At 36.2% G+C, this 22,530-nt stretch overlaps 1 protein-coding gene across 2 annotated transcripts in view; it reads left to right on the top strand.

Annotated features, from left to right (window-relative positions):
- Nucleotides 1–141: 141 nt before the first annotated feature.
- Nucleotides 142–22,530, top strand: part of LOC763547 (Na(+)/H(+) exchange regulatory cofactor NHE-RF1) — a 35,396-nt gene continuing 13,007 nt past the window's right edge. The window contains exon 1 of one of the 2 annotated variants that reach the window (XM_030992829.1): nucleotides 142–561. In XM_030992829.1, coding sequence (XP_030848689.1) covers nucleotides 444–561 — 118 coding nt within the window. In that variant the 5' untranslated portion in view covers nucleotides 142–443. The remainder of the gene's footprint in view (nucleotides 562–22,530) is intronic. The other variant, XM_003730184.3, reaches the window with a different exon arrangement.

The raw sequence follows: 22,530 nt of genomic DNA, 5'->3' as shown, positions 1-22,530 counted from the left end.
GTCACTCCGTGTGTCCACGCATAAATTCGCCAGTGTGATGGTATGCTAAAGCGTGTACGCCCATAATAGTTTGTTTGGATTTCGGGGTCATGTGACCAAACTGTACATTGCCCTCCAATACACTACACACAGAGCATCATTATGTTACGTACAATGATAATTGATTAGACAGTGTTCAGCGCTAGCTCCATGCAATTTGTGTATGTGGGACCGATACACCTGTCAGCGAGTATTTTGCGTAACAGGGAGTAACACCGATCAGCATCATTCCAACCACTTTTTCTGCCATTAATTTCTCGCAAAATCGGAGACCAACGGTACCCCGTCTGAGATAAATACCACAGGATTATTGCCAGGTGGAGCATTGGTGGTGTCATTTCGGGAATTTTGCTGGAAAGTTGATTTGAAGGAGGGGGTTTCGAACGCGAAGAGGAAAAACAAAAATGGATGCGCCCGGGAAACCGAGGTTGTGCTCGTTGGTTCGCGGGTCCGATGGCTACGGCTTCAATCTTCATGGCGAGAAGGGTCAACACGGGCAGTACATTCGTGCTGTAGATGAAGGTAAGTTATAAGATGTTATCATAATGAAAAGAAGAAGAAGAAAAGAAAGATGGTTTGGATAATAGGGTAGATATTGGAAAGATACAACATTAACAAAAGTAGATAAATTATGAGAAACATGACATTGATAGAGAGAAAGAGAGAGAGACTCGTGCATATCCAATTTTACATTAGTCTAGGCCTAGGCTATAATACATCGGTTCCACTTACTAACTTGATTAAAATAATCCGTTTAATGGTCCCTTTTAAGGAAATTATGGGTCAAAATCGACATCCGTGTTGAAAATCTTGCAAGCCGTGTTAAACTCTCGCTGCCGTCAATCTCATCCCTTCTAGTCTACGTCGAAGGCAAAAATGATTATGAAGGAAAAACTGTGATAACGCCATTACGAACGTGTAGATGGCGCACAGTTTTTCCTTCTTTTTGGGGGATTTTGGGGGCATAACAATACGGCCGTGGCAGGTTTGTTCATGTTTGTGGGAGGGGCCTAACGGCTAAAATCTAGCCGTGATATCTTCAACATAGGCTGGCATAGGCGATCGTTCTGTCTCTATAACCGGAGGTCTAGTGGAGCCAGACGTAGTCTCAGTGGAACAACCGACGGTATAGAGACTGAAGCTTTCGGTCTAGTATTAACAATAACTGATTACAAGGCCAAGGTTAGACTAGACCTAGTCTATATAAATTTAAAACATTTAGAAGGAAAAAAGCATAAATCTGTTTTGTGTCAATTTTCTTATCTTTTTTGCGTTATTTGCCTTTTGGGCTTAATCAGCCTTTTTGGAGTATTTATAATAACAGAAGACATTATAATACATGTATGCAGGTTCTCACAAGTCACAGGCCTAGGCCAGGTTTCATGGCAAACCCCTGCACAACACAAGTGCAAACCTAAAATTTCCAGGATCGGTTGAAATTTTGTAGACCCCTTTTTTTGACCTCGATCGATTACATGTATGTGCCCCCCCCCCCCAAACACCAAACTCTGGCTACGCGCCTGCAAACAAGGCGGCGGCCCGCAAGCCTTAGATTTAGCAGCCAGGAGCAAGGGGCAATTTTTTTTTTAAGTTGCCCTTTGCCACGGGAATTTACCAGAGCAAGGGGCAATTTTCCAAAAACAGATAGGCCGCTTATCTAATCATAAGTTCAAAGAGAGTCTACAAATGTTAATTTCATAACGTGAATAGATCGAACGATCAATATAATAACTTTTTAATCTTAACAATATGAACAGGAAAGATTGATTAAGAACATCAAACTTGCACATTAAACAGTATTTTAAAGTAACTAAAAATACTGATGAGCAAATGAATAAATAAATTGTCAATTTCACAAACATCGAAAGTCAGAAGGACTTAATTGGCAAGTTTACCGGGCCGGGTATTCCAAATCAAAATCGCACCTCACACACAAACCTTCCGCCACTCTCTCGGTAGTAGGAGCAAATTTGAAGAAATTATCTTTTAACTGTTGTATAGAAAGGTCTACATAGGCCTAACTAATGAAATAAAATGTAAAAATGTCCTTATAGACATTCGACAGCTGAAAGTGACACGCTCAGCTCAGTTGCGTAACGTGCATTCACGAAACCAAAATCGTTCCTCGCACACACACTCTCGCCACTTTTGGTGGGAAGCTGTCGGGCTGGAAGTTTGCCAGCGAAACCGATGCACCCTCGGAATTTTACCGGGACTCGAAACGTTCGTCTTGGGAAGCTGGCGGGGTAGCTTTTTGAAGCGAGGTCGGCTGGTGGCAAAATGAGAGTAACTACGATCGAGAACATCGTAGGTGTTCTTAACTTATTAATAAGATAATTCTAAATTCTATTTGAGATAAAATAATAAACTAGGCCCAGACTACAAACAAACCTCGACAGATCTCTAATGACTATTTGAATGCTTGTTTATTTCTCCATTTGACGATTTGTTTTCTTGATCCTGGCCTTCGATTTGTACGTACGTGCGTGCGTCAACATGCATGCACCATATGCATAGCGCGATCGCATAATATGAACGTACGTACGTACGTGCGCTAGCGCATTGCCTATATAGTAACAAAGGGCGCATTTTCACGGCACTTGCGCCTTATTAAAGCACTAAATACGAAGCTAGAAGAGAGCTCGTGGGCGGCAAACTGTTCGTGATTCGTGTATTTTTACTGTTCTAATAATTTATGGGCGCATTTTCACGGAAAACACTTGCGCCTTGCCGTCTAGTTTTAGATGATTATGGGCGCAATTGGTGGTTTTATGTGCGCAAATTTAAAATAAAAAGGGCACGTCCAGTTGGAAAAAAAGGCACGTCGGCCAGTTTGAAAAAAAGGGCACGGCCTTTTTGGCCGTGAATATTTCCTTTTTTGGGAGGGCACCGCGGCCAGTCATAGGGGCATCGACGGCCTGGCCGTCGATGGCCGTCGATTAATTTAAGGCCTGGGTGCGGGCTGGCGCGCGCATGTCCGTGAAGTTAGCGGACTTTAATCTCAGATCCTCATTAAGTTCATGTATAAAGTAATTCACATTATGATGATGATTATCATCATTAAGGTTGCTGACTTCACGCTTGCACACGCACCCTTCAGGATTTTTTTCTCCACATAATTACTTGTAAACTTTATCACAGAGGAATCAGTAGGCCTACATGTACATGGTCATGTACATGTATACAGTTTTTGTACATGTCATAAAGCATACAGTTATACTTATTAATTTTACCATGCATAATGACAGATTGTACCCAAAGTTAGCTCAGTATTAAACTCTGTTGAAATTTAGCTTGCTGGACGCTAGCAGAAACCCTAAATGCAATTTTGGTCGCTCTGCATAACAGTGTCTGCACTGTAAGACTAGGCTGACAGCATTTATGCTGCAATCTGCATAGGATCTTTACTTTAGTTTACATGTAGCTGCTTCTAGGTCAATGCAGAGACTGACAGAGCTGAGCTACTGTAGGCCCTGGAAAAGGCTTTAGGAATTGTGGTAAACTTTAATATTGTCAAATTAGAATTTGTGTCTGCAGTCTAGTTAAAACTACATGTGCCCCCCCCCCCCCACATAAACATTTAAAACAATCATAAACAACACATACTGTACAGTACTGTACTGTATGCATTGAACATATACACTGTACAGTGTACATACATGTACAATGTACATGTGTACATTTACATGTACTGTACACACTACTGTAATTTTGTAAACTATTCATATTTCTTCATACATTGTATACTGATATTGCAAAAGGAAATGATTTGAGAGTCATTAAATTATGGATATGATTTATTATACAGACTCTAAAGTACATCATGCCATTGTGAAACACACTCACAAAGTATGTGTGTACATGTACATTGGAAACTGAAACTGAATCCAGAAGGTTATTATTAGCAGCGAAAGAACTTTGATTCAAGTTTTGAAAAGTTGTAATAAAAGACAGATGATAAACACTCGGTATCAGGAAAGAATTAAAAATGAGTTGATTGAATATTGTAATTTGTAAGCCATACATGTAACATTATTACATTAATTAGTACAGTACGGTATATATTACAGTGATGATACTATGATACTATAAATGGGGACAGCTTTGAAGACGAGACTTGCAGCTGCCCCAAGAAAAATAATTGCATTGCATTAAATTCAATTACTTTCAAGTAATTAATCGTTGCAATACTGTACACTCTGCAATAGAAGTCGACATATTTTAACCAAAGACTCCTACATGTAATTCATGATAATTGATATTGTTTTACCATCGAGAAAGATACATAATCAATATATTTTCAGAATAATTATAACACATACATGTACCACCCTGATCTTTCTATGATGTTCTGTAGACCCTACATATTCAATGTAATTAGTGAACAGTATCGTGTATAAACATGTTACTTGGGGACAACAATTTCACTTTTTGTGGTTTAGCTCAATCAATTTTGATTCAGAGCCTTACAAGTTAAAGGCCCACTGCACTACTTGTAGCTACTTGCGCCCTCTAATATAACAAACAATGCCTAATCGGTGACCATTGGTCCCCCATGATCCTCTTTTTCTTATGTTAACTGAGAGCTGAGTTGATGAGATAACCACCTGTCCAGTGACCTTGCAGGGCAGTCTAATCCCTTCTGTAAACTACGGCAGATAAGCTTTAAACCATACTTGTATTAATACATACAGTCTTTATTACCAGGAGTGACTATATTATGATATTATGACAATACTATGAATGGGGACAGCTTTGAAGACGAGACTTACAGCTGCCCCAAGAAAAATAATTGCATTGCATTAAATTCAATACTTTCAAATAATTAATTCTAATTTTCGCAATACTGTACACTCTGCAATAGAAGTCTACATATTTTAACCAATTGATAGTGTTTTACCATCAAGAAAGATACAAAAGCAATATATTTTCAGAAAAATTATAATACCACCCTGATCTTTCTATGATGTTCTGTAGATTCTACATTGTATGTACAGTTGTAATTAGTGAACAGTATCGTGTATAAACATGTTACTTGGGGACAATAATTTCACTTTTTGTGGTTTAGCTCAATCGATTTTGATTCAGAGCCTTACAAGTTAAATGCCATATGAATGAGAAAAAAGGCAAACATTTCTACACTTACTGCATCCATTTTGGGGGTTCACTATCTTGCGTTTTATGTCTCAATTTTTTAAAAGGAACAGGTGCTATAAAAGCTTCAAAGTGGCAACATGTTGAGAAGTTAAAAATCATTGTTTTTTTGATCGAAATTGGCAACTTTTCGATAACATCCCCGCCCACATATACTGTTTCTAGAGACATTGCAACTCATTAAAACAATCTACATTTGTAGCTACAGTATAACAGAAATATATTACTGTTGCCAATATGTGATCAATTTATGCCTAAAAATAAATTTTGTCCTAAAAATAAATTTTTTCCAGGAAGGGTTAAAAGCAACAGAATATCTGGTTGGACTTCCTTTAATTTCATTACATGCACTGCTGGCAATACCTCGGTTTAAAGTGACTGTGTACAATACCGCAGAGATCTAAAGATGTTTTCTCATGCTAAAGTCTAATGCTCATTATACAGGCTGTACTTTGGTCTTTGGTTATCAATTACATGTACCTATAATTAAAGTGTTAATATGATTGTTATTCCAATCCCAAAATGCTGAGAAAGCAAACTTGAAAATGCCTGTTACTTGTACTACCCACTTATTATCTGTTCTCAAACTATGATGAATATAAATATAACAATGATAATGATAATAATTTTAAATCATAAACAAATATTACTACTACTACTACTACTACTACAAGTAATTTATTAATATAGAAATGATAATGATAAAACAAAACGATAATGATGATAACATATTAAGTAATAATAATAATAATAAAGTAATATGAGATTTACATCTTTATTTAAAGGGCTAGATTAAAAAAAAACATTTAGGCTTCATGTACCTGATTGAACAAGAAGTCAAATGATGATAATAAAAAAAGGTTCACTACACAACAAGAACACTATAACTTCACTTAATCTTTTGATCCCCCTCTGTCTCTCAATATCCATTCAAGTAAAGTTCAATACATGTGTATGTACATGGTCCGCCCACTCCAACTCTAGTCCGGTTACAAGTTACAACTACATACATGTATGTATGTACTACATGTACACTGTTGTCACTATCCGCCAAAGACCTGTCATTACCAGCAAATAGTGGGAGTCTTTGGGCTGGTGATGACGAACCAGACAAATAGCAGGCTATTTTGCAAACTAGCCCAAGATATCTTGGGAAGATTTCCCGATCAAATAGCCCGCTATTTGCAACTTCACCAGCCACGTCTTCACCAGCCAAATAGCCCACCATTTTGGATCAGGCTAATTTCCCAAATCAGAAATAGCGGGTTATTCAAGCTGATGATGACAGGCCCCAAGGGTATAGTGTTGGGCTTAGTATTACAGCCATGTTTCTTCAAGTGTAGTGTTGTAGTGTAGTGTTTCTTCTCGCAAATTAGAGTCTGAACTTGCAGACTAGTATAGTATTGAATAGGCTTTTAACAATAGAGAATAGAGCTGCACTGATGAGTAACCCTCTATTGTTAAAGTGAAGGTTAAACTTTGCATGGTTCCAAAATAATCACATCTTCAAGTTTCGCCAGTACAGTACATTCTATTGTGTCCTACTGTACATGATTGTACACATGTAGTATAGAATAGTAGTAAAGTGTACAGTATAAGTACCTCAAGTGATTTGGATAATAATCTTAGAGGGTTCTTATGGGAGTTACCTGTATAGCACTCGTGTCTTTCAGACTTGCACAAAGACTAAGATCTACGGTAACTAATTAACGGTGTATAAACAGCCCTCGTGTATTAACCGCACCCCTCTTTTTCGCCCTAAAAAAAAAATAATAAAAAAAATTGCTGACTCTGTCGGCAGCAAGCCATGTCCGTGTCAAAAAACCCAAGCGGGAAGGCCTTTCATTTAACTGCGAGGTGCAGCTGAATGTGTAAGATCATTAATGTAAATTAAAAAAACAGTAGAGGACCTAGGATAGAACCTTGTGGTACGCCGTGTAATAGAAGAAAAATTGGAGGAATTATTATTATAAACTACATATTGAGATCTATCAGAAAGATTACTTTCAAACCAAGATGACAGACAAATTTGAGTGTAGTTCTAGTATCTGAGTGGTGAGTCAACACACCGATTACTGAGCTGGGAGACATTGCCAGGCATAGCGCCAGGTGGAGGGGCATAAATCGAAACTTTAATTATTTTGTGTGTGTGTGTGTGTGTACCGTGTATAAGACGCACCCCCGACTTTGAATTTTTTTCGGGGGCAAAAAAGTGTGGTTAATACACTATTAATTATGGTACTTTAAGTTTGACTTACATTTTTTTTGTATCTTCATGTATTGCAGGCCATTCATGCCACTGTTTGCTCTCACCATTTACTGGCATTGGTCTCTCAAGTTGATAGTTCATTATTGAAGGAAAAAATATTATCTAAAGATCATAATTGAGAGACCAATTTTGATTTTCAATAATAACAATGATTATGATTCATACACCTGTACATCTACATGTTCAGTACATGTAGATAAAAGTAACGTCTTCATATATTGCGCATGTACATGTACACTGTATTCATCCCAGACCCAGGGATGCTCAAGCTGCATTCAAAATTGTCAAACCTGCTTCAGTGACCACCTGTCTACAAAGACCACATTTTTGGTTTCCCTTGAAATGGTTTCTCATTGATGTACTATGGGCACCTGTACATAATTCTTCAGTCACACCTTTGCGTATTTGCCTTGCGTATTGCTGCATGTTTATGACAAGCCGTTTTAACATTTATTCCTATTTCTTGATATGCAAGAAATCACATTCTTCATATCAAGAATTACCATTGCCTTACAACAGAAAATCATTTCTTGATATATTATTTAAAGAATTCATTTCTTGATATCAAGAAATACATGTAGGAATAGATTTAAAAAACGGCTTGTCATAAATACACAGCAATGCGTGAGCCAAATACTTGAGGGTGTGACTGAGGCATAAGGACCACCTGCCTATAAGTGCATACCCGGTATATAAGGGTGCGTTCAATCGAATTTTCGAAGCTAGAATCACAAACATGAATCACAAATCAAAACGCCGTTACAAAAAACAAGGTCACTGCGGTTAGCGTTCAAGCGATTTTTCAACAACGCTGATTCTAGCTCATTTCGAGCCCAGCCACTGCGGATCACACTCGCAGTTTGACCCAGGAAGTATAGGTCAACTTCGGCGCGCGCTTTTTGGAATTGTTTACGGCCGACTTTCGACTGCTGTTTTGAGCATAGATCGCAATAATAAAACAAAGAATGAGAAGGTGATGGAAGGAAGAAACAAAAAATGACATAAGGAAAGACAGAAAGAGAAAGTGATAGAATGATTGAAACAAAGAATAACAAAAGAGAAAGTGATAGAATTATAAAAACAAAGAAGAACATAAGAGAAGGTGATAGAAGGAAGGAATAAAGAATAACATAAGGAAAGACAGAAAGAGAAAGTGATAGAATGCTTAAAACAAAGAATTACATTAAAAAAGCTGATAGAAGGAAAAAAAAACAAAGATTAACATAAGGAAAGACAGAAAGAGAAAGTGATAGAATGATTAAAACAAAGAATAACATAAGAGACTGTGAGTGAAGGTAAAAAACAAAGATTAACATAAGAATAGAACGAAGAAACAAAGAATAACAAAAGAGAAAGTGATAGAATTATAAAAACAAAGAATTACATAAGAAAAGTTGATAGAAGGAAAAGAACAAAGATGAACATAAGAATAGAAGGAAGAAACAAAGAATAACATAAGGAAAGACAGAAAGAGAAAGTGATAGAATGCTTAAAACAAAGAATTACATTAAAAAAGCTGATAGAAGGAAAAAAACAAAGATTAACATAAGAATAGAAAGAAGAAACAAAGAATAACAAAAGAGAAAGTGATAGAATTATAAAAACAAAGAATAGCATAAGAGAAGGTGATAGAAGGAACAAACAAAGAATAACATAAGGAAAGACAGAAAGAGAAAGTTATAGAATGATTAAAACAAAGAATAACATGAGAGACTGTGAGTGAAGGTAAAAAACAAAGAATAACATAAGAGAAGGTGATAAAAGGAAGAAACAAAGAATAACATAAGGAAAGACAGAAAGAGATAGAATGATTAAAACAAAGAATAACATAAGAAACTGTGAGTGAAGGTAAAAAACAAAGATTAACATAAGAATAGAAGGAAGAAACAAAGAATAACAAAAGAGAAAGTGATAGAATTATAAAAATAAAGAATAACATAAGAGAAGGTGATAGAAGGAAAAGAACAAAGATTAACATAAGAATAGAAGGAAGAAACAAAGAATAACATAAGGAAAGACAGAAAGAGAAAGTGATAGAATTATAAAAATAAAGAATAACATAAGAGAAGGTGATAGAAGGAAAAAAAAACAAAGAATAACATAAGAATAGAAGGAAGAAACAAAAAATAACATAAGGAAAGACAGAAAGAGAAAAAGAGGAAAACAAGGTATAACATGACGGAACAGGCCATTATAAAGAGCATGGTATAGTAAACGCAAATTGCATGAAAAGCAGGCGCGCGGTTTTTGCCCAAACCGGAACAGGCTCCGTCATACAATCATGATTGAGAACTCCGTCCGTTCAATCGAATTTTAGCGACCGTGATTCTGCAGAATCATGATACAAAACGCATCTTTTTCAGCGTTTCATGTTTGTGTTTTCAAACACGTTTATTTTTACGACCGACGAAAAAATCGCTTGAACGCATTGCGTTTTAAACTAAACGTCTTTAGAAACCGTGATTCTAGGGTGAAAAAGTGTCGATTAAACGCACCCTAAGACCACTTTTCTTGTCTCCCTTGAGTGGTCTTCATAGACAGGCTTCACTACATAATACCGGTATTGAAGTTTTTCACTATAACTGACAAGGATTTGCGCCTGCAAGCTACCTGATATCAGGCTGTATGAATGGAGCTCACTTTCTTGCATTATTCATGACGATTCGGAACCCACACTCTTTCATCGAAGCCATGACAGCCCACCATTGTTCTACAGTACTTAAAAGCAGGCCCCTTTCTTCTTCGAAAATAATACCGGCTCATTCAAGCATTCTTGCTCTATAAGGTTCCCAGTCATCTATTGTACAAACAAGTCTGATTCTAGTCTGTTTACTGTGGTGTGTGTTTGTGCAACTGGAATATACAGTTTTATTTCTAAACTGCAATCAATCACTACTAAAAGATTTTTTTTGATAAATGGAAGGGATTCTAGGGAATGTGATTTATTATAGATTTAAAGGCATCATTTAACAATGTTATCAGTGTTATCAGTGTCTGTGGTATGGTGTAATATTTGAAGCCCTGACAAAATTGCGCTTCAAAATGATCAAGAAGTCCCTCAAAAGAGTAAACATCTTAGAGTGACCGGTTTTACCATACTCGTTTTCCCCAATAGACTGTAGTGTAATGGAAACCGTTTGGCAAACGGTTTTTAAAATTTGTAATTCCAATCATAAATATCTTGATAATCAGACAGGCGATCGGCCATTTCTTGCTGACCTTTCGTTACTCCCTTTCATTTTTTTACGTTTTTTTTGCTGGTATTATAAACTAAATATACATGTACATTATGTCACCTGTAATGAAATAGGAGATGAAACAATATAATTTGCACGCAATATTGAAGATAAACTTGAGTACTGGTAATGCTATTGCATTGTGAAAGAAAAGGTGTGGAATGGATCAGAAAAGTTGATCATATAGCATGTAATTAATGGTGTATAATGCAAGGTTCTGGAATCATCAAAATCATCATAAATTTGGCAGTCTTGGTAAAGTAACAATCACTTACACAGAAAGATATATATGGGACAACACACATGGTGTCGGGGCTAGTACTACCTGATTTTCTTATCTTTCTATGCTCATTACTCAGCCAGTATACATTTTCTTCCAAAATTGTTTGGCACATGACATTTATTTGTAATCTTGAACATTCAGTGTAAGTTTCGTTAGATACTGTGAGAATTCATTTTTTTTTTTTTTACCAGAACTCAAGTTTATCTTTGATATGCTTAAAAGAAAATCTGTAACTTGATATAGATAGGATTTTGGTTACGGGTATGATGTTACAAAATGAAAGGAATTAAAGAAAGGTCAACAAGCATTGAAGCAATAAGAGCAGTTCTCTTCCCTATGATTTGAATAATTGTGTTATGGTCATGGAACATGCATACATTGCATGTATCCTGTATCATGTAGATTTGACATACAGTACATGTAGTAGAGTACATCTACATGTAGTTTATAATACCAGCAACAAACAAACCAGAAAACAATGTAAGGAACTAAAGAATTGAAGGACATCAAGAAATTAGAGCAGTTTTCCTTTCATGAACTTAATAGTTGTGTCAGGGTCATGAAACATGATGTAATATAGATTTTACATAAATAACTACTTCTTTCAAGTAGGCATAAAGGACGATCCAACCCTGTTAATAAGTTCATTTGTATGAAATCAGAAAAATCTGAAAACTGAGATAATAACATAATAAGTACCAGGAAAAAAACACAAGAAAACAATGTTAGGAAGTAAAGAAAGGTCAGCTAGAAATTAGAGCAGTTTTGTTTTCCTATGATGTTAATAATTGAGTTCAGGTCATGTAACATGTACATATATCATGTAGATTTTACCTAATGTACAAGGACATGTTCATCTACAGTAGTTTATAATACCAGCAAAACACACACAAGAAAACAATGTTAGGAACTAAAAATAGGTTAGCAACAAATTAGAGCAGTTTTCCTTTCTCATGATTTTAATAATTATTTCAGAGTCAACGGTGGGCAACTCCTTAGTCAGACAAGAACAGTGATTGAATTGATTTATAATTTATATGAGGGAAATTATATAAAAAACCTTTTAAACTGGGTCACAGCAAACAATGCCATGTTCACGTATCATATCGCTAGGGCAGTACCATGTATCCACTCTCTATTACCTACAGTACTAATACACATGTAGTATTGTGTGTACACAGATAGCAGACAAGACGTCGGCAAATGTAATTAAAATTTAAAGACACCTGAGACTGAGGGGCTTTAAATAGGGGTAAAAACAAGAAAGAAAAGAAAATGAACATACTTTGTGTGGGTGTTGTGTAAACAGTTGGGGAGGAAGGGCGGTTTTGGAGGACAATGAACGTCCTCCGTTAGTTGCCCAAATCATCCATCAGTGAACATGCATAATTATTCTTTCAGCTATAATTATAATGTACAAATTTCTCTGCTCTGTACATTATTCAGTGGGCTGCACTGTGCAGTACCAGTAGTACTGTACAGTGTATGCCAGATTTAATGTGATATTATAGAAAATTTAGTAAATTATCTGTTTCACTCTCCTAAATGAAATATATGAAAGATTTTTTAGCTGGTCAGGAAAGTGGACAGAGTTACAGTAGCTGTGGAAACCGAAAATCTCAGAAAAATATCACAGGAAACATCTAGTCTTGAAAGACTTGAATAGATTTCTCTTCTTTCTTGCAAAATCTAAAAATAGTAGTTTTGAACAAGTACTGTGTAAATTGTTGTTCTGTGCAATTAGTTTAGTTGTCAGTGCCCTGCATGCGTTAGCACAGAAGCAAGGAGAGTCACACAAGCAAAAATTGATATCTTACCGTAGTTAGCATTTTCACTGCAAGATTATGTGAAACTTTGTCAGGCATTTTAATAACAAACCCACTCGAGAGGTGGATTTTTCAATTTGATGGTGTTTGCTTTTGGTCGCAGCTAATGTCAAAATGAGGATTTTTCGTTTAGCTATACAATGAATTTTGGTAGTGTGAACATGGTCAGCGAAAGAGCTCTTGCCTCGGTCGCCAGGGATCCTATCAGGTGACTGCGTTATCTGATTTCAATGTTATTATCATAGGCACTGGAAGCTGATCTTAATGCCCGGGCTATCTCATAAGGCTCCTTGTCCAGTGCCCTGTGAAATCGAAGACACAACAGCCTGAAAGTGCTTTGAGGGTACTTGCTCACACCTGAAAAATGATCACTTTGAGAGAAGCATGCAGGAAGCAATATCGATTTCATACCCTGGCCCGGTTATTTGATAAGGCCCCTGTCCAGTGCCCTGTGAGATACCTCGGCCTGAAAGTGCTTCGACAATACCTGGTCACACCTGATAAATGATCATTTTGAGAAATGCATGCAGGAAGTTTATCATCAATTTCATACCCTGGCCCGGTTGATAAGGCCCTTGTCCAGCGCACTGTGAAATCAAAGACACCACAGCCTGAAAATGCTTATCGGTAATAGAGAATACCTGTCTATACTTGAAAAAAAAATCATTTGAGAGATGCAGGAGTGATTGATTTTATACCGTGGCCCAACTGTCTCTCATAAGGCTCCTAATTGTCCTGTGCTCTGTGAAATCAAAGACACCCCTGCCTTCAAAGGGATATCTGAGTTCTTATTTAAGACTGCAAATGCCTTCAAAGTGCAAGGTTATAGCTCTTAATTATATGACATTTCTAGTGCCCTTTTAGAACCTCAAATTGCTATGAAGGTAATTTTAGACCCCAAAATGTATGAATTTAGATTAAATATGATCATGACAATTCAGCTCCACTTTAAAAAAATGCAGTGACCGTTAATTAATTGATTAATTAACAATAACAATACACGGGCAGGCTGATTGTGCGTATTATAATCAACACAAAAAACCAACAGAAGCCAATATTGGCATTGGCTGGAATAAAATGTTTAAGGCGCTATCTCGTTTTTCAACGGCTACCAGGTAGTTCAAAATTACCGAATATTTGTGGGGCACCACAAATATTATAAATGTTTTTTATTTATGGATATTTCAGCTGTTTTTGAACCGATTTTGATCAAACAAAGATGATTTTGTCATTTAAATTGAATTCTTTCTAATTTGACACTCACTTTTTCCTTTTCTCACAAAAAATTGTTTTGTGTAGTACCCTCTGCAAAAAAACCCTCAACTATTCCTCTAATATCAATTGTGATTTGTTACTTTACTTCCACTTACAGGTTCATTTATACTGTAAGTGCGTCTGCACGATTGCTAAATATACAAGATAATTTTGAAGTTTATAATTATGAAATTAACTTTTTGTGTAATAAAGCCTAACTGAATCTACAATGGAATTATACTGTAGATGCTGGAAGCTCATTATTAATTTTATACCCTGGTTCATTTCATAAGGCCCCTTATCCATTACATGTGCAATTGAAGACACACTCCAACTTGAAAGTGATTCGAGGATATGAGTCCACACCAGAAAAGTAATCATTGTCAATGGTTTTTAAGAAAGTGATCACAACCCCCTATCTAATGTTCCACTGTGAATTTCAAAGACTCCCAGCCTGAAAATGCTTTGAGAATACCTTACCACACCTGAAAAAGGATAATTTTGAGACATGCGCGAAGCTTATCATCTATTTGATACCCTGGCATGGTTATTTCAAAAGGCCACCGTCCAGCGCACTGTGAAATCGAAGATTCCCCAGCCTGAAAGTACTCAGAGAATACCTGTCTGCATGTACAGTACATGTACATGTACACCCAGTGAAAAAAATACACGGGGGCTCAGGGCGAATTTGCCCCCCCCCCCCCGAAAATCAGAAAAGAGCCCCTGTAAATTTGCATAGAGTTCAATGCAAAACAAATTTTAGAGTGTTATTTTTATGCAGTCAAGCTTGAAAAGTAGCCCCCCGAAAAATAAATATTAATTTTTTCCCTGTGTACACCTGAAATAGTAGGGGGAGTAGTAGTAGTAGTAGTAGGAGTAGGAGTAGTAGAAGTAGAAGTAGTAGTAGTAGTAGTAGTAGTAGTAGTAGTAGTAGAAGTAGGAGTAGGAGGAGTAGTAGAAGTAGTAGTAGTAGTAGTAGTAGTAGTAGTAGGAGTAGGAGGAGTAGTAGTAATGGTAGAAGTAGGAATAGGAGTAGTAACATCTTTAGTAGTAGTAGAAGTAGTAGTAGGGGGAGTAGGACTTGGAGTATTAGTACTAGGCTACTACTTTCCATGTCAGTTCCGGTTTTACAATACTGTTACTCAAGTTGCCGTTAGGCCTACTTCCCAATTTAGAAACACGGTGATATATAGTTTCTCCTTATAATATCTGCATGAATCCCTGTTAATAATTCAGAATTGAATAAGCAAGGCATCATTATAATATGAAGATGCACTATACGAATACCTTGACCTTTTCCAGCCAGCAAAAGAGCTTCAGCTCATTCAAGTGTGAAATGGAATTATCCACGGTAAGGGGTGTTCACACTTAGATGTTCAAGTAATGGTTGCGCTGTGGTATTGCAGTTATAAACTACATTGTAATAATGCCACATACATGTAGTCATCTCTGATTTCATGTGTATTGCATATTCATAACGGACCGCTTTTATGCATACTTTTTAAACAAAGGTTGTTCTTGACAACCTGAAATCTTGACTTTTAGAATGCTTGCCCGACATATCAACAAGTAAAATATGCAGACTGGATTCATGGTACATGTACATGTATATTTTGTAGTTCATTCATTAATAACAAGTTACAGACTCTCATGATCATGCACTGCTCATGAGCAAAGCTATTGTGATATTCAGCCAGAAAAGGAGTTGCTCATCAATACATTTTATATTTGCCTTATTAGTCAATAATAACAAATGATATGAGTGAAGGCCTTGAATGTTTGCATATTTGAAAATAATAATTGTGTAATGATTCAAGCATGCCATTACTGCTGTGCTATTCAAATTTGTGGCCAGTACTTTGAGTACATGTAGGCGTACTCCAATATTTGTATCAAAAGCTGTGAAAAGCCATGGAAACTAGGTGTGTGTGACTGCAAAGGTTAAATTCCTGCACAGTTTTGCCACATGAATTTCGTGCAAATTGTTAAGGATGGCAATTTTTTAAACAAAGGTTCAAATATTCAGTGGTGTGTAAATCGTGATACATTTATTTTGTTTGCAAATCTGAATATTTTTTGTTTCCCTTGAAAATGTTTTCATATTGAAACATGTACTAAAGGAACACATAAAGACCACCTGCCTATGAATACCAATGTATGTTTCACTGTACATGTATGTTCTAGTTCATATGCTCCCTTCACTACCTAATATACAGTACAACGATTCTTCATACAGTTTTATATACATTTCTTTCATGTGTTCTAACTCTGAGCATTTCTGTTACAATGTCACTGCGTTCTGCTACATCCAAATGAATAGAACAATGGATTGCTGATTGATTTAATTTAAGACGTTGAAGGCTACTTGATTTACGACATGTATTTTCAAATCGGTTTAAAAGAGGGTATGCAGAGTCTCGCAGACGGTTACAGTGGGTGTACAATAATGTACAAATCAATATTGAATTCTTTGCTCACTCAAGCGAGTATGGTTTTGATTCATTGTCTGTGGCTGTTGTTGCCCCAGGTGCAAAGTCGGTTTGTAGAAGTTCGCAACCTTTGCATGTTTTAAAATTAACATACGGCCCATTTTCATCGAAGAAAAAACAATTTGAAAAACACATTTTTCTTTTTTAAACTGCCATTTACTGTACACTAATGAAATAACCCATGAATAATAGTTCATATTCGCTTATAAATTCTTCCCTCCCATTTCTTTTTTGGTGGGGGGGGGGGGGGGGGGGGGGGGGGGTGGGGGAGGAGTTTTGTGCATGTGACATTTGTTACTGCTTTGCATGCCTTAGCAGGAAAGCAAGGAGGGTCATGACCGAACAGGCGTTTTGAGCATGGACATTTACACCACAAATTCTGGTGGAGTTTTGCCCAGTGTTTTAAACAAAACCGCTCTCCAGAGGTGGGCTTTTCAAATTTGTTGTTGTTGTCGTGTATACACAGTACCTGGCAACTTAAAAAAAAAACTCTGAAATTTGAGAATTTTTTTTTTCTTGCAGCGTGAATGCAGCTACATACATGTATGAATTGTTTGCAAACTTTATGAGCTAGTGGTTCAGAATGGCGAAAGTTTCATGCCCTGAAATGGTCATAGATAGCGACCCTGACCCAATATATAGTATATAATATATAAAGTTCAATGTTGAAGGTGATATTCATGAATCTTCTCGAATTACAATCTTCAGTAATGTATCCTATCATGCTTGGAAATGTACATACCAGTAAATACTGATGCTATTACCACTACCAGCAGCAGTATCTTCAATATTAGGTTCATGCTTCAATGCACCTTGGAATAATGATAGTGGAGATGATATTACATGTATACAGTCTAGTGCGTATGTCTGGCACATTCATGCCACTCCCGGTGATTCAGAATTAGCTGCGTTTACGCTGCAACCTATAAATCGTTGGTTTTTCTCCCATTTTGGTATTTCGCCAATAGTTGCAAAGCAATTACCGGTAAACACAAAAAAAAATTGAACGTTCATGTAACATATTCATCAAATGGCATCAACCATCATGAATCTTTGTCATTTTAATTTATTTCAACATAAGTCTGATTCATGAAATACATGCTTGTAAACTTCTTCAAATTGCTGTTTTAAAATAGGATCAACCGTCTGGATACATAATAACCTGTCTGGACAAACAATGTCTGGGTGCACTTTTACATGGCCAGAAGCCCAAAACTAACACTATATCTTCATTACAATTGTCAGTCTACGATGATGCGCTCTCTGTCATTTCAGATCAGGATGTATAACCCATCTGCAGAGATAGGAAGAAGGGTGGGCTGAAAATGAGCAGGAAATCAAGCCAGGAAATCCAATCTGGTTATGAGCTGATTATAGTTTGATCATGGTCGGTCGGAGTCCAGGCCCATCAATTGGAAGTGGATTTGTTTAACCCTTATGATACTAAAAGCTCACAGTCCCATGCATTCTGTACATATTCTCCTTTGTTTTGGGGTCGAAAGAACTGGAGTGGTAACTCCATAGATTTGGTAAATTTATTACAGAATACCATCAATTTATATTAGGGCCTGTCTGGTTATCTGTAATTTTATGGATATCATTGTATCATTTGTATGCCAAAAATGATGAGACCAGCAAATAACTACTTAATAATTCATACCCTTTGTGAATTTTATGTTTTTATTTTGTTTTTTGTATTAATCAAGAATAAAAAAGGGCACTGGTTGAAATAGGGCCTTTGTTGAATATTTTTTGAATGGCAATCCCCGAAAACGATGTTTTTTTCAAAATATTTTTATTTGCTGTGTTAATTGGCCTAATATGGGGATTTTTTTTCTCAGTTAAAAATACCAGTAAAGGCCTACATTTTTTCCCTCAGAGTTCCTTTTTCAAATTACCACTGTGTAAATTAATTCCCTCAATAGGGGATTTTAACGCATGTGTCCCACTTCATAACAACTGTGTGTTTCCTAGTCAAGAGGATATATCGTCAAAAACAAATAGGGTTTTGTCAATACAAGGGTAGAAGGTCATGATAGGTAACAAAATAGACTTTGTATTTTATTCTGCAATTTTGATACACCCAGATATCTTATCTGTGTAAACACAAGGTGCCAATCACGAAGGAGTATTGAGGGCAACTGTAAAAACGAGATAAACCGTTGCTTCTGCATGAAGTCCATTGTAAAAACGAGATAAAACATTGCTTTTATATGTATTCCACTGTAAAAACGATTTGAAACGTTGCTTTTGAAAGAAGTCCATTGTAAAAACAAGATGAAACATTGCTTCTCTAAGAAGTCCATTGTAAAAACGAGATAAAACGTTGCTTTTATATTTATTCCACTGTAAAAACAAGATGAAACATTGCTTCTCTATGAAGTCCATTGTAAAAACGATTTTAAATGTTGCTTTTGAAAGAAGTCCATTGTAAAAACGAGATAAAACATTGCTTTTATACAGTATGTATTCCACTGTAAAAACAATTTGAAGCGTTGCTTTTGAAAGAAGTCCATTGTAAAAACGAGATAAAAAGTTGCTTTTATATGTATTCCACTGTAAAAACGATTTGAAACGTTGCGTTTGAAAGAAGTCCACTGTAAAAACGAGATCAAACGTTGCTTCTGTATGAAGTCCACTTGTGGGTGTACATGTACTCATAAAGCTTTGTTCGGAACCAGAAGGGCATGACTGTAATACAGTGTTAACACCCTTCTGGTTTTGAACAGATGCTTTGTGGAGGTGGTAATTCTTTGTTTATTTGGGGGCGGAGACACAATAAAGGTCTTTGTATCCGTGTATTGACTAGTGAATGACCTCTGTTTAAGGGTGTGTTTATGCTTAACTTTTTCTAGCCAGAATCAGGCATCTGTTACGCGTTTAGTTTAAAACACGGTTGCGTCCATGCTCACTTTTGTAGAATCACCGAAATACGGCGATCGTCGATCGTAAACTCACAAAAAGATGCGTTTACAATTTGTAAATGCGTTTAAATGGGGTCAACGCACCGACCTCTAGTGGGTCTACGTACATGTAGCATGCACAGTGCAGGTTGCGAATCCAGCTGCAAGGCCAATTAAGAGATGAGAATTGCCTGGAGGAGCCAGAGAAGTGAGCATAAACAGTACACCGTGGAACTGCGATTACGATGAGCGTTTACGATGTGCGTTTCAGATCGCTCATTCTACCTTTAAAATCAAGCATAAACGCAGCCTAAGAGCTGTACATCTAGAGCTTCTTCAGTTGTGGTGTAACCCTCCCCCACTTTCAGACTCACAAAAAATAATAATAGTATACAGTAGATACACGAAAACAGTGTATACAGTATGTACATGTACATGTACTGTACAATATCAATATTATGAGATTAATTAATTTCTAGTCAGAAATTCACAATATTGTACATTGAAATGTATGACAATGCATTGTTCAAACTTACTGTAGTATGCAACATCATTTAGCAAATTTGCATGTTTGAGCATCGTTTTAAATAAAAACGCAGATAAAACTCCATGACAGTCATGCCTTTGTCCGTGACTTTAATACAGAGATGCCCTCATTAAATCGTATTTGGAATATTAAAACAATTAAATAGGCGTAGAAAACAATTCAAATTCAATAAATTTTTGTCCTTCCCCAAACAAAAGTCTTATCATAAATCTTTTAAAACTTTTTACATTTAAGATTTCTCAAATATACATGTACATGTACAGCATACAGGCTTGATAAACCTTAAAGGTAAAGACCAGTATTGGAAACGCCCCAATTTAAACAAATGAAATGGAAGCTCTCATCACCAATCATATGAAAGAATATGTTTTGACTAATACATGATGATAAAAAATTTGCCGGGAAACCGCCTACTAATTAATATATTTGGTAAATATGTTTCTCTCATGGTCTGTGAGAGATATGGGGTAGTCCCATATACATCTTTCTGTGTATGGTGCTTGTAACTTTACGAAGAATGGGCCAAATTTCTTATCATTTTGATGACTCCAGAACCTTGCAGATGCTAGATGCTAGATGATCAACCTTTTATGATCCATTCCACAACGTTTCTTTCACAATGCAATCGCATGACCATAACTGGTCTTTACCTTTAAAGTCCCCCCCCCCCCCCCTGCCGATTCCATTCAAATTACTATCACGGTATGAGCAGTAATGAATGTAAATTACATTCCATGCGGAGGGCATTCTAACAAAAGTCATTAGAAACTCTTGAAGCTCGTAATGAAAAGGGTTATGGACTCCAATTAATCATATTGGGTATAATCAAAGACCAGCATGCATTAGTTTAAAGGGGAAAGGCCAACCAGACATGATGAGGATGTTAATATAAATGCAAAAGGAAACGATTGAATGAATGATGAAATACATGTATGTGTACAAACAACTATAAAATGCACAAACAGTTAACAACTTATTTTAATAAACCCCATTAAAAATGTAATGTATTTTTTTTTTTTTAAACCTAAAAATGAAAGGTGGACAGATTGAATTACAGCCTTTGTTGAATACTTTTTGATGTTATATATTATTATGTCATATTCTCAAAAAACATAAATCGGGACAAATTTACCAAATATTGATAAGTTTTTAATCTATCAAATTAATACACCCTTACATACATGTAAATTAATAAATATATATATAAACAATCAAATTGATAAAATGGATGAATGATAAATACAGTTTACATATCAGTGAATTCTATAAATGTTCAAAATTTGATAAGAAATATGAATATATAACAAAAGCAAAAGAAAACCAGAACGAAGAAGAAAAATGGCATTAATCTTCAACCGCTTCCTCAAGAAATCTGATACTGATACAAGCAATCTGACAGTACAGTTCCTGTGATATTTCTACAACTTTGATTTTGGGGGATGTACATCACTTCATGACTACACATTACATGTAATTATTTCCTTATCACGATTAATTGCAAGCGCAGATGTGTGCATAGGCAAACGAATCGATCGATAACAAAGTACATGTATTTGGAGTACATAAGGCCTGTCATCATCAGCTCGAGTTTTTAGTATTTTAACTATCCCCATCACAAATTATCCAGCTAATTTGCGTCGTCATCAGCCCGTAGTTGCAATCAGTGTGATATATGGTTGAGAAAATATCCCAAGAAATCTTGGTCTTGTTTCCAAAATATCCCGCTATTTGGAAAATAGCTGGCTAATTTGACCCTGTCTGAGCTAGTTTGTGCCTGTCTGAGCTAGTTTGTGATGAGCGTATTGGTCTGGTGAAGACGCAATTTCGAGCTTCGGGATAATATCCCGAGTCTGAAAATAGCGGGTTATTTGGCAAAATTGAGCTGATGAAAACAGACCTTATATTGGATGTAGACATACTGTTCAAATGCATTTGTGTACATTGGAAACATGACTTCAACAATTGATGATGTCTCTATTTACTGTAGATTTGTGATAAGATATACGGGGCATGTTCCTTTGGCTTAATCCTTTCTGTGCTGTCGGTAGCAATCAAGTCGAAGAATGTCAGAAAAACTTGATTTTATTGCCCCTTAGAAAAAATATATATTTATAATCTGATGGTAATTTCCTTGGGAGGTGGTTTGTGCCCAAGGTATTAAAGGTATTACAAAGTTTTGGTATAGGGTCATGAATTTGGTTCAAATGAACATATTGGAAGCATATGCGATCTTACAATATTTAATGATCGTTGTCACGGTTGCAATAGAGTCTAAAGTTATGAAATTGTAAATACCGGGTAATAAACGCTTTATGTTGTATATCTCCCTCTCAAGGTCAAGATATTAATTAAGCTATAAAAAATGTTTCTTGACTATAATCGACCGATTAGCTATTTCTGTTTGGAAAGTACATGTACATCCCAACTACATATTTTGAGATTTTCATGGTCGCAGCTACCATTGTATGGCCGTGGGCGCTATTTGAAATTTATCAAAATCAACCGGGAGCACCGGTAAATTTTTAAATAT

This window comes from Strongylocentrotus purpuratus, unplaced genomic scaffold (genome assembly GCF_000002235.5).
Source record: "Strongylocentrotus purpuratus isolate Spur 01 unplaced genomic scaffold, Spur_5.0 spur5_scaffold_20, whole genome shotgun sequence".
Lineage (NCBI taxonomy): Eukaryota > Metazoa > Echinodermata > Echinoidea > Camarodonta > Strongylocentrotidae > Strongylocentrotus > Strongylocentrotus purpuratus.
This window is presented reverse-complemented; position numbering and strand designations above follow the sequence as displayed.